This window comes from Austrofundulus limnaeus, unplaced genomic scaffold (genome assembly GCF_001266775.1).
Source record: "Austrofundulus limnaeus strain Quisiro unplaced genomic scaffold, Austrofundulus_limnaeus-1.0 Scaffold277, whole genome shotgun sequence".
Taxonomy (NCBI): domain Eukaryota; kingdom Metazoa; phylum Chordata; class Actinopteri; order Cyprinodontiformes; family Rivulidae; genus Austrofundulus; species Austrofundulus limnaeus.
The window spans coordinates 237,236-250,010 of record NW_013952679.1 but is presented as its reverse complement, the minus strand read 5'-3'; the positions used below and the strand labels follow the sequence as shown (position 1 = coordinate 250,010).

At 36.8% G+C, this 12,775-nt stretch overlaps 2 protein-coding genes across 3 annotated transcripts in view; both read right to left on the bottom strand.

The window, feature by feature from the left end:
* Positions 1-7,969, bottom strand: part of spata6l (spermatogenesis associated 6-like) — a 17,469-nt gene extending 9,500 nt beyond the window's left edge. Inside the window, exons 1-7 of one of the 2 annotated variants that reach the window (XM_014021095.1) lie at positions 7,607-7,969; positions 4,723-4,860; positions 4,471-4,519; positions 3,154-3,195; positions 2,493-2,617; positions 929-1,021; positions 528-716 (exon numbers count right to left, since the gene is read on the bottom strand). In XM_014021095.1, coding sequence (XP_013876549.1) covers positions 528-716; positions 929-1,021; positions 2,493-2,617; positions 3,154-3,195; positions 4,471-4,519; positions 4,723-4,860; positions 7,607-7,654 — 684 coding nt within the window. In that variant the 5' untranslated portion in view covers positions 7,655-7,969. The remainder of the gene's footprint in view (positions 1-527; positions 717-928; positions 1,022-2,492; positions 2,618-3,153; positions 3,196-4,470; positions 4,520-4,722; positions 4,861-7,606) is intronic. The other variant, XM_014021096.1, reaches the window with a different exon arrangement.
* A 2,637-nt stretch (positions 7,970-10,606) lies between these two features.
* The window catches only part of trmt10a (tRNA methyltransferase 10A), an 8,659-nt gene continuing 6,490 nt past the window's right edge, over positions 10,607-12,775 (bottom strand). The window contains exons 5-7 of the mRNA XM_014021089.1: positions 11,735-11,884; positions 11,542-11,647; positions 10,607-11,084 (exon numbers count right to left, since the gene is read on the bottom strand). Of these exons, the coding sequence (XP_013876543.1) occupies positions 10,894-11,084; positions 11,542-11,647; positions 11,735-11,884 (447 nt within the window). The 3' untranslated portion in view covers positions 10,607-10,893. The remainder of the gene's footprint in view (positions 11,085-11,541; positions 11,648-11,734; positions 11,885-12,775) is intronic.

The following is a 12,775-nucleotide window of genomic DNA, read 5'->3' as shown; positions in this document are numbered from 1 at the left end:
TTTCTATTTAAACATAAAAACAGCATTTTAATAACAACTAAAGGTGACATAGATACTTTATTATGGTATAGTATTTAAATGTATGTCTGAGAAACACGTAATATTGGCCCTTTAACTGGTGTCACAGCCACCACTCCCACTTAGTTTCCCACCAGTTAATTAATCTCTCTTTGTTCTTTATACAAYTGCATTCACTTCACTAAATATATACTAAACAAAATGAACAAAATATGATCTCAAACTCCTTCTTTCTGCACTCTGTACCTTTTTGTTGAACTGCTTTTAAAAATCCTTTCCAATAAATCATTGTTTTTATGAAACGGAGCATTTACAGTGACTTGTAATGAGAATAAAACACATCTTCTATTTGTTCCACCTGAATCCCAGGAGAGCAGCTCCAGTGGAAAGTCTAAGCAGGTTCTGTGTTGATTCTGCTGGGCTCAAAATGCTGCATTAAGAAGCAGCGGACAGCTCTTCACTGTCACCTGCTGGCTGAAAACAGTCACTTCATTAAAACAAGTCCTTACAGGCTCAGAGGTGTGGGGGCTCCAGGTGGGACTGGAAACTGCAGAGTCCAGGCTGAGCCGGGCCAGATTCTGGATGTTTGCGTGTCTCAGAGGGGACAGAGACTTGGATCTGGGTTTCCCTCGGTTCATCCTCCCTCCGTGGGTCTGTGGTCTGCTGGAGCGCCTCCTGTTTCTCCTGATCCCTGGCCTCTGGGCACAAAGGGAATGAATGTGTCAAGAAATAAAGATTGCATAAATACAAAATTTGAATTCAAAAGTACTTTACTGATCCCAGAAAGAAATTAGACACTAAAGCTCTCTGCAAACATCTGACAACTAAATGTTTCACTAACTGAATAACACCTGTGTCTAACGGGTCTAAAGGAACAGTGGCATGAATACCCTTTTTTAATTATTATTACCATGGGTGTATTGGGGTAAATGTTGATGTGTGCATCAGCTGAACACTCAGTGATGGTTGTTTTGGTGGAAAACTCCAGCCTTGGACAAATACCCTGAAGAAAACAATTAATAAATAAATAAAAATAATATTAAAGAGAGATCACAAAAGGAAAAAAAAGGTCAAAAATGAGAATTTTATGTTAGATATTATAGAACTGGTCTTATTTTTTAGGCCCAGGTTCTGCAGCTCTGAAGCCACAGGTGGTTCCTTGAACTCTGGCCTAAAATGACGAAGCTGAGGATTAATTCTACTTAAATCAGCAGTTTCTTTTTCTGTTTTCTTTTCCAAATGTTAACATATTTATAATATTTCTGCAGCAGACAGTTTAGCCATCTGTGTTTTAGCACACAGCAGCAGACATAAACACACTGTACACAACTTATTTCAGTACCAGAATCAATAAAAATGTCAAAAGTTTTTACTTTTAGTTTGCACTAAAATGCACTGAAATGCAGTGATTCATTTTATATTTGATTTAACAGTTTGTCAGCTCACTGACTACTTTATATCTGCAACAGTCTGATTTATGTTTTCCCTACAAATCACCAGAAAAATGAACATATTTCAATACATTTAGGGGAAATAGCTGTATGTGCAGAAAGCAGAGTTGTGCTATTCTATTAAATGACAGACCACAGCAAGTTTCTTATAAAATAAATTGTTGTTGTAAAAATAAATWAATTAATTAACAAAACAGCAAAACTAAACTAAACTGAACAAAAAAATAAATAAAATAAAGGCCTGATTCTAATGACAGCACAGTTTTTTCAACAGTTGGGGCACTGAGCAAAAAAATAAATAAATAAATAAATAAAGTGAATTTTAATCTAAATCTCTTTTCTAATGAGTTTCGACTTTTTTATAATACTCTGGATAACTTTTTGTTTTGAATTAAAGCAAAATGGATCAACTGATTTGAATAGTTAACTTGAATGTATCATTTTCTCATTTAAAGTGTTTTTATTGTCTTAAAAAATGTCAAAAGTACATTTTTACTCTACAACATTTTCAGCTGAATTTCATGAAAAGTATTTATTTACAGTATAAACAGGAAATCTGGATTTATTGGGAAGTTCTGGCAGAGAAAAACCCATGGCGCAGGCAAAAAAAGGTTATTTATTTAACAAAAGAAGGCTAGCAGGGCAGCTCAAAAACTTTCAGAAATCTCAGGAAGAAACAAGAACTTGAGGACAACCACACAGGCTGGGTGAAAACAGCACAATGAACCAACAAGCACTGAACACAGGACACAGAATATAAAGGTGAACTAATGAGGGACAATGGGAAACACCTGGGGAGACACAAGAGGAAACAGGTGAGCGTGGGCGGGGCTGGAGGCAAGACAGCAGAGAAGAGATACACAGGGGAACAGAGAAACACTAGAAAATGAAAGTAAAAACACACACATCATGACATTTATCATGTACGCATGTTATGTTTAAGAAGATATGTTCATTAAATGCATCATTCCTGCTAAAATAACTTTAGAGTGTTTAAAAAGGTGTTTAAAAAGGTGGTCTTACAGGAAAATGAGATGCCTTCATCATCAGAACTTCTCGATCCACTCCAGACAAAGGAGGAACAATTTTGGGCTCTGAGAATAAGAAACTTCGAGCATCTTCTTCAAARCATGCAAGAATTTCACCAGCTACAAAATAAAGAGTTTATCATTATTATTATCAACCGTGTCTCATCGTATAATCCTCATTCCATGAAGACAGAACAGAAACACAAAGAACCACACTCTGAATGAAGATGTTCAACAGACAAACTGGAGTCGATGTCTGAAGGTTTCTTATAATCCAGTTTGTTTTTTATGCACAAAACATTTGTCTTTTTCAACAATACATCTTTTAATAAAATCAGGTTGTCACCATGTTCTTTTCAACTGAATGACATTTTGTAATTTGATTTACAAACTGAAAATAAAAACAAAAGTGGTATAATTATCATTTCAATGTGAAAAATGTTTAGGATCAGTTTTATGACATTTAAACTAAAACAAACAAACAATGTTATTTTTTTATTTAAAATCCTGACAGGAACAATTTGTTATCCAATGTGACTAAGGCATTACCAAAACACTAAAAAAATACATTTTATGTTCTTATAAACTAAACATTTTGGTCAAATTTATAAATGAATTGCATTTAAAAAGCAAAATAAAATTCTCCTGTCTCCTACCTGGAGGACTCATTTGAACCAGTTCTGTTCTGAGTGTCTCATCTGGGAAGAAGATCAGARATTCAAAGATTTACTGTAGAAACACAATCCACAAATATGTACACATTATTTGTAACACTGCTGAATATGACAGAACATACAAAACCATTGTACTCATTTGACTTTAAGTTTTGCAAAAATATTTCTGATTAAATGCTCAGGAGTTCTAAGTGTATTTAGTTTTTCACAGCTTATTATTATTATTTTTAGTAGTGGTAGTGGTAGTAATACAGTATAACAAAGTGACATGATGAGTGTCTTGCATGTGCAATAAAACTCAGACAACCAATTCCACAAAGTACTTTTTATATTTGGACCTAATATTTCTGTCTTTGTTAAAGAATTAGGGTCCATTAGAGTTGGACAAAATCATWTCATGTGCAATTATTAACAGCAGAAAAACTTTAAGCTATTACTTTTTGGCACTTGATGATTAATACAATTAATTAGGGGTGCACCAAAAAAATCGATTCACATCAGAATCATGATTCTCATTTAAAAAGATTCAGGATCGATTTAAAATGTCCCAAAATCAATTTTTAAAAATATAAAAGAAATAAAGCAAATCCAATGGCTGTCAGCATCCGTTCTGTAACTCTGTGAGACGTCCTGACGTCACCACGCAGCTGGTTCTGGAACACATGCATGTGCAGAAAGCACCAAAACAATGACCTACAAAACTGGAGGAAAGAGAGACTCAACCAGCCCTGATGTTGCTGAATGCAAAGATTTGGGCTCATTTTGTTTTGTTTTTTTAATTGAATTTAAAAGAAGCAAATAGAAGGAACATGTTTTCTTTACTGTAACGTTGTGGAGCTATTGAGGTCATAAGCTCATGATGGTACCTCTGGTATGTAATCTACACATCTGTGCTGTAAAAAAACTTGATACTGTAAACTGACTGATTTGCTGATAAGTTGCTCCTATAGTAGAACAAAAAGATCTCCAAATAGCCGCCCTTACAGAAACCCCAGAAAGCCTGGGGAATGTGAACTGATGTTTGGTGCATGAGCAGCACCAAGTCGCAGAGAGGAAACCCTCTCATCCACAGAGGTGAACTCCAACACAGAGGAATACAGCCAGGGGCTACACCCGCCTGACGCCTCTCTCCCTGGACAACTTCTTATGTTGAAGTGGTTATCATCCAGTGTGGAAGAAGCCTGAACAATTCCTGAACATAGTTATGGGCATTGATTTTAATGACAGCTTCTTTTATTTACTCTGAGCACTTGCTGCGCTCCTTAGAAACATGGATTAAACTGTAACAAACACACTTACACTCAAGCATTACAGAGATGTCTCCAGGGTCAACAGCATACCTGAATATCTGTGGAACAAAAGATCTGTAGTTGATTTAAGTCTCCTTCTGCTATAACACAAACATACAGTCTTTACGAGATGCCAGCTTTGTTAGTAAAGACTGAATAAGAACAAGTCAAAAGGTTTTTTATCCATGTGAAACTAACTGACACTACTTTCACTGAGTAATAACTGAAATGTGTGTGTCTTTAGCATGAATATTACACAGACTTTTTCAAAGGTCATCTTCTCGTAGACCAGCAGAGGAAAGACAGCAGGAAGACATTCAGACTGGCGGTGCTGGCCCATAAAGCACACGCTCAGGTAAACGTCATGTTTGGCTGGAAGACGAACTCCAGGACAAGAAACCTGAGAAGAAGAAGAAACAAGTTCTGCTGTATTGATCGATACATTTTTTTGTTTATTAAGTAAAAATAAATACAACTAAAGCTTCGTAAAAGCTAAACCATTTGAACTGAAGCTGCTCTAAATTCAGTTACTTTTGGTTTAAAACTGTAAAGTTTGACTAGAAAATTTTTATAATTCTGAAAAATACCAATGCAATCCAGAACTCAAATGGACATAAACTTTCTTCTTTAAAGCTCAATAGCAGTGTTTCCCAACGTTGGGGTCGGGACCCAAAGTGGGGTCCCGAAACATCAAGGTGGGTTCCTGAAAAGATTTTCTGAATTATATTTTTGCCCTAGTTGTTACAAAGGAGTGAGATTAGTATACTTAAAATGGATAAATTGTTACCATGCCCATGTTCAGTTGACCTGATACAAATGTTTATCATCCAAAAATAGTTGGGGCCACAGGTCTCTACTGTTATTTTGTGGGTCAAAAGCTGAAAAGTTTGGGAACCACTGCTCTATAAGGACTTAGGGACTACTTTTGCAACAATGTAAGCTGACAAAAAACACAGCAACTTGAGTTTTATTTTGTAGTTGAAGACAATTTGCTTCCCATCCATTTCTCTCTCTGTACAGTGAAAGATGTCATTGAAAATATGTGGTATAAAGACAGAGGTCCAGCAGGGTTACAGGTCTGGTTCTGCTCTTTATTATCCTGTTCAAGTTGTTTTCTGACAGTTTCTGTTGCCTCTGATCTAAGTACGCAAGTGAAAAACGAAGTGGCTCAAAATATACAAGAGCTCCTCTGAAGTCAGCTTCACTTGTTGAACTCTGTAAAGTTCACAAAGTTCTCTGTGATGTAATATTTTACCAACAAAGGAGCTAAAATACCAACAGGATGTTCTGCAACATCATATGTCAGAGTTTCTGCTGCTGATGATGGGTCTGAGGAATGTTCAGTTTATGTGTGTTTTTGGAAATCCCATATGTAATTTGTGGTTTGTCCTTTGAAGGCTGGCAGCACTGTAGTGTCCTCTTCAATGTGCAGTTGGATGGACTTCCTGACCTGCAGGCCACAGAGTGTCACCGTGGTTCAACACATCCTCCACCTTCACCGTGAACACTGGCTCACCTCAGGGCTGTGTGTTCAGCCCACTGCTTTACACACTGATSACTGCATCAACCTCATCATGAACATCAAGAAACCACATAGGTGACTGTGGATTTACAAAGGACTGGCACATTTATTTCCTGATGAAATTGAAAGGAGCAGATCTGGTTGCTGGAGTACTTAGGTCCAGCTGTGTGGTGGAAAGTGCCCTCGCCTTCTGCCTCACTGAGTCTTTCCATCTTCAGACATTTTCTGATGACTCTGCAGTAGTTGGATGCATCATTGATGGAGAGGAGGCTGAGTACAAGATAACAGAGGACCATCTACASCTCAGTGTGATCAAGATGAAGGCGCTGGTATCTGAGGAGGAACAAGGCAACTGAGACCCTCGTTTTTGTCCATGGGGGTCCCTGTGGAAATCAGTGAGGAGAAGAAATTCCTGGGGTTTTCATGATTAAAAATMTGGACTGGACTAGAACACCGAGACCGTCCACAAGAAGGGACAGAGAGGCTGGATACCACATAATAGAAATGAAATGATGGCAACTACTTGTCATAATAAGAAAATATATTTATTTTGTCTGACTTATTTCTTGAAAAAGCTGTTTGATCAGTGTATGTATAAAAACTGCACTGCTGCAAACTTATTACTTCTATTACTTGAATAATCTTTAGATAAAGGAGCCATTTGTTGCATCTTTATTCCTCCTGTAGCTTTAGAAAATCTGCCATACGGCTGCTGAACATGGTACCACTTGGACAAAATTTACAAAAAAAATGTAAAAGATGTCAACACAACTATGACATCTTGGATACTGAAGCATCCTTTTGATTATCTAACATGACTAATTCCAATAATGAAAGTGTAAACTATTTGATTTGCATTTCAAACTGTTCCTAAAGGAAGCTTATGGCTCTTTGACTGAAGGAGTGCACATCACCTGACACTTCATCAGTTTCAGATCATCTTGAGTTGACTAAAGTGGCTGCAGTTTTAGTCAAACCTTCAAAGAGAGGTTATAGTGTGTGAAATCTTGAATGGCATTGTGACAAGTTGTGTAAGACTCTCAGCTACTACCACATCAAACTGTAACTCCTTCTGTAAAACAGATATTATATTATATACTCTATTATACATATTATACAACAAGAGTTAGTCAGTTATATAAATATCCAGATTACATAAATCTTAAATTACTGAATAATCAAAATCAGTTCAGAGGTCGAGATATTTTGCTAACAGAGAGAGTTGAGACCATAAAAACAATGGCAACATTAAATATGTGATAGAGATCAGTCTCAGCTATACTACCACACCAAATGTTCGGCTAATGGCTGTATTACTGACTGACTTAAAGCCAGGTTTTTGTTTTCTAAGGTCACCTGGCTCTGGCAGCCATCTTGAACTGCGCTGGCTCAAAAAGGTGAWCAGTTGTAGATGTACGTCAAATAAGTATTTCCTGAAGATTTCATTCAAATCTGTTCGGTGGTTCACGAGATATTTTGCTAACACGACACACTCTGACAGGGTGAAAGAATATTTTGCAGACATCACATTAGTATAATCCGTCCGAGAGTGTAATACAAGTAATAACAGTTACTTTATGTTGTTTTAAAAAATAAATAGACGTGTACAGAGAGGGCTCCTTACCGCTCTGAACTTTATTTCAACCACCACTTTAAGCGCTTTCGGAGTCATTTAGGATGTACTTTAAAAAAAACAGACACTGCTCCTCTGTTGTTTGCAGTCAGCTTCACGTGTTGACATGGTTACCGCCACTTCCGGGTAGACTGACCTTATTTGGGCAGTGACTTGTCCACATGCRGAACAACAAATGTAAACAAAGCACCGCACAGCTCAGCATCTGTTCTTTGGCTGTTTTCAACGTGATCTGCTGAAGGCCGACCGTGTTTTACCTGAGTCTGAACATATTCCTGAACAGAGTTGTAAACTAAGTACAAATAGTTTACTTTGTTACTGTACTTAAGTAGAATTTTTGGGTATCTGTACTTTTCTTGAGTAATTATTTTTCAGCCTACGTCTTACATTTTTCACACAATTATCTGTACTTTCTACTCCTTACATTTTTTTAAAAAGRCAAGAAGTAGAAAGTCATCACTTTAATTTCATTGTATCTTGTTTTCATTCGTTATTGTAAAAATAAATAGTATCCATATAAATTGTGCCTCCTGGATAGAGTGAACTTAACTGTGGTTGAATGAGAAGTATAAATATATAAAATTATGATACTGTATTAGTTTGTACACAAACAAATCATGTCACACTTTAGCAGGACACAATCATTAAAATAAAAGGACTGTACTTCAGAAGTATTTGTATTTCATGAATTATATTATTACATTTGGTCGCAGCCCTCAGATAGATTTTYATTTTGGGGAAAAGGTTTGTGCAGCCTTGATATATGTACATAAACTGAAACAGTTAGACTAGTGCATCTTAAATTTAACAAAAATTATTTTTTGATACAATACAGTCATTTCTGCGTTGTTTTTTTTTTAGGTCACCTCCTAATAAATGTCCTTACAGGAAATCTAACTGCTCATTTCAAATCAATACTTYTGCTTTTAATACTCAAGTACAAAAAATATCAGTTTTACTTTTACTCAAGTAATATTCCTAAAAATACTTTAATTTTTATCAAAGTAGTCTTTTGGTAAGATACTTGTAGCTACTTTTACTTAAGTATGACTTTATGGTACTTTATACAACACTGTTCCTGAATCCCAAGCATTTGCTTGGTGTATTTTTAAAAAATTTCCTCTAGTTATTAAGGATTAGTAGAATCTCACAAAATATTATTTTCCAGCCATAAGCTGGTAAAATATACTGTAAGTTATTTAAAATATAAAAAATAAAACTTAAAATGTAATCTCCCTTAACAGGAGCAGCTGGTCTAAAACCAATGTCCTCAACATCAGGATGCAGATCTCAGGAGGTTCTATGGTTAAATCCTTCTTCTAACATACAAAGCTCTTAACAACCAAGCTCCATCATATATTAAACATCTTATTGTTCCATACTTTCCTAACAGAGCACTTCACTCTCAGACTGCAGGTTTACTTGTGGTTCTTCCAATTTCTAAAAGTAGAATGGGAGGCAGAGCTTTCAGTTATCAAGCTCCTCTCTTGTGGAACYAACTTCCAGTTTCTGTCTGTGAGGCTGACACTCTGTCTACTTTTAAGATTAGACTGAAGACTTTCCTTTAAAAAAATCCTAGATAGGGGTAGGTTTCCTAAATTATTCATTAGTTTGGTTGCTATAGACTGCTGAAGGACAAACTGACCATATTAACGTGCAGTGCCCTGAGAAGACAACTGTTGCTACTTAGTGCTAATTAAATTGAATTTCTTATATATGAGGACAAATAAGCTGAGCCGTGAGTGTTTTTCTCAATAAGTCATATTAACTATAAAGTAAAAACTACAGTAGACTTGTGTATGTTAGAAGGTCTCCTGACTCCTGTATTCCTCTAATAATTTTAATAGAACTACAACAAAACAAATCTCCTGAACGTCTGGTCTGGCTTTTGGTTTTGGTGCCACTCTGAACATCTAATGAACGACTGGACAAATGCAGGACAAAACTGAACTAGACATGGGTTTTTACGATGTAAAAACAAGTGTGCATTGCCATATAGCATGTCATTGCAGCATGGCTTTGCCTGCAGCAGTGGACTTGCAGAATGAAATGTGACCAAGTTCAAATGTGTTTTCTACCAACTTGTGCTTGTCAAGTCAGCAGGTGTTTGTAATGAGGGTAATTGTGTAACAATATGAAGTTTGTAGAGATTTTTAGTTAAAGTTACTGTAGCTGGGTTTTAACCCTGATCTCCCACATGAAAGCCCATATAGTTAACCATGAAACCATTGGAGTTGTGGCAGAGGGCAATGCCAGGGGTTGGTTTGTATGTGTGCAGAAAGGGGCCACATTGCCAATGCAATTGTTGATACCAAACTGCAATATATTACAGCAATAGAGCAATATTAGGACAATAATAATAAAACATCAAAATACAATCATATTAGTATTGTAACCACTGAACTATTGAGATTAAATATTATTAAACTATGGTTCAGTACCAAGTTGAGTACAGCAGGGGGCAGTATTGGACCAATACAAAGCTCCATTGACTCCCATTATAAATTATTAAACATTAATATTTCAAAAACTATAAGTTGTACAGGCACCAAAAGGCATAGCCATCATTTGGCACAGGAGCTTTACAGGTATAAATTACAATAGCAGCTGGAGGACAAAGTATGCAGGAGGAGAAGCGTGCCAAAGAGATGACTTGGATGAGAAACGAATCACAATAGTGTGCATTGCATTGGCAATGCACACTGATGAAGTGAGACAACACAAAGTGATCACTGGATGAAAGTTTGCAAATAAAAACATCTTGGAGCCAACCCAAAACAAGATGGCCACTGCGGCTAATCAACTGTAGTCAACACAAAATATGACTATAACGTACGCTAAGTAATGCTCCACATACAGAGCTACAATGATGGGTGATGTGCAATCTTTTAAGAAATGCAAGTTTCATCACAAATTAAAACATTTTTAGAATGAGTGGCAGCTTTTCTGATCGCTTCTTTAAAGTTTAAATAAAACACCATTCTGAGAACATATGCTGAAGTGCTGTGTTTATGATCCTTGACATTTTTTAATGGCTCCAGTGGACACAGAGCTACAACTTTCAGGTCCAAAGAGCAAATGAAAAAGCAGAAAAGCTAGCAGTAACTGTAGCAGAACAGATTGTAGCCCTTATCAAGATATGTACAACTGAAAAAGCAAACTTTTCAATAAATATGCACTAAAACAAAAAGTCTGGAACTGTTAAARCAAAACTTCTTTTGGTTAAAAAGTAATAACTTTAAGGTTTTCTTGTCATTCAAGTCCATTTGTCCCAAACATTAATCTCTGGTCTCTGCAGGTTCTGCAGGCTCTGGGTCAGAATCAGAATGAGAGTCTTCGTCCTGGTCTTTTGCTGGAGTATTCTCTCCGTCCTGGTTGATGGCCACAACTCCTTTTCTCTGAGGCAGAATGGTAAAAAACGCTTCCTGCCAGCTGCCCTTTTCCAGATACGCCAGGATGATCTCAAACACTGGAGAGAGTGGGAAAAACCAACCACAGGCTGAAGGTTTGGACCTTTACTTCAAGAAAAACAAAACTACCAGAGATTATTACTGTTCCAGTAAAAAGTAATCACATTTATTCATGCACTCATTTAAAATCTACAGAGCCCGTGAGGGGACTTGGGGGGGTGAATATAATCACACAGTATGCAATTTACTGATATTTTGACTCACTGCAGCCAGGCAGTATCAACGTCATTTTCCCAAACTTGTGGTGACATCCTTTTTCAGCAAACGATATTTCAAAATAAAAGTCTGATTAAATTCATTTCATACAAAACCAACTTTTGCATGGGAACAATAATGCGAGGGAATGCAAACATTTGTGGTGGAACTCGAAAAGTACTGTGAGGTAACACAAGGGTACTGCGTAGAAACACAAAAGACCCCCCTATGTCCCCTGGAGGGCTCTGTAAAAATCTTTACCGTGGTTGACTGCCAGAACTTTCCGACTGTTCATTTTGACAAAACTGCTGAGGGGAAGCTGTGCGTGTTCAATCCCAAGCTCCTTGGCCCTCTCGTAGGTCAGCCCCTGAAAAAGACCCCCCACACCCTGCAGGTCAGAAATGATCCAATCAGTGAGCAGAGTCTTTAGTCTGAGGCACCCTGACGGGCTGACCTTGTGGTGGTTGTGGTCCACCAGGCCTCCGATGACGTAGGCCTTCTGTTGGTCCAGTTCCTCCAGAACGTTGGGAGAGTCTGAGGTCAGGTAGACCAGCTGGTCCTTGGCTAAAACTTCACTGTAATGTTCAGTTTTAATGGTGATGTCCTGCAGACAGGAGCAGAAGACTGGTCCATCAGAAACTAAGGTTCTTTAGTTAGTTTTTAATGTAGAGAAGGAGTTCAACAGAACCAGTTTACTTTCTATTTCAGAAGAAATACTGAAGTGAGAATAAACTACCAGTGCGTGGCAAAAGTATTCACCCCATTGATTTTCTTTTTAACTTCTTTACAAATTTAAAGATAACTAGAGAAATTGCATTTCCTGCAAAAAATCTGAATGCATATTGCCAAAAACTTCAGCTGAAAACTGCTGAAATGGAGCTGAACAGGTTTTATAGCAAAATTGTTAATGGCAGTTCAATTTGAAGTTGAAAGCAGCACAGAAACACAGAAACTAGCAGAAGAATAGCAGAAARRAGCAGAATAAATGAAACTGAGAAAAAAAGCTATAATTGGCATAAAAATAAGCTAAAGGTAGACACATGTTGAAATTTGAACCCAGCTGGTGAAAGCGGTGTAAAAATGTTAAATTAGTAGAAAAAAGAAGAATAAAACTACACAAAGTGTTAATTTGTTGTAAAATAGCAAAAACAGCCAAAATTGTGCAGCAAAACAGCTAAAATGTAGCTAGAAATTTTAAAATTAGCACAAGGAGCACACGTTTGCTGAACTGAGCAGAAAGAAGCTGAGCTAGCCATTAAAATGTGAATTTAGCCTAAAACGCTAACTTTAGCTAATAACAGCCGAACATTAGCAAAAATTTGCTGCAGATGTAAAAAGCATAAATAGCTCAAATTAGCAGAAAGAAGCAAAATAAATACAGAAAATAGCAGAAAGAAGCAGAATTATAGCTAAAATATCAGAAAAAATACTAAAATTAGCAAAATAGAAGCTAAAATTAGAGTGTGAGATGATTTGTTTGTGTACAAACTAATAC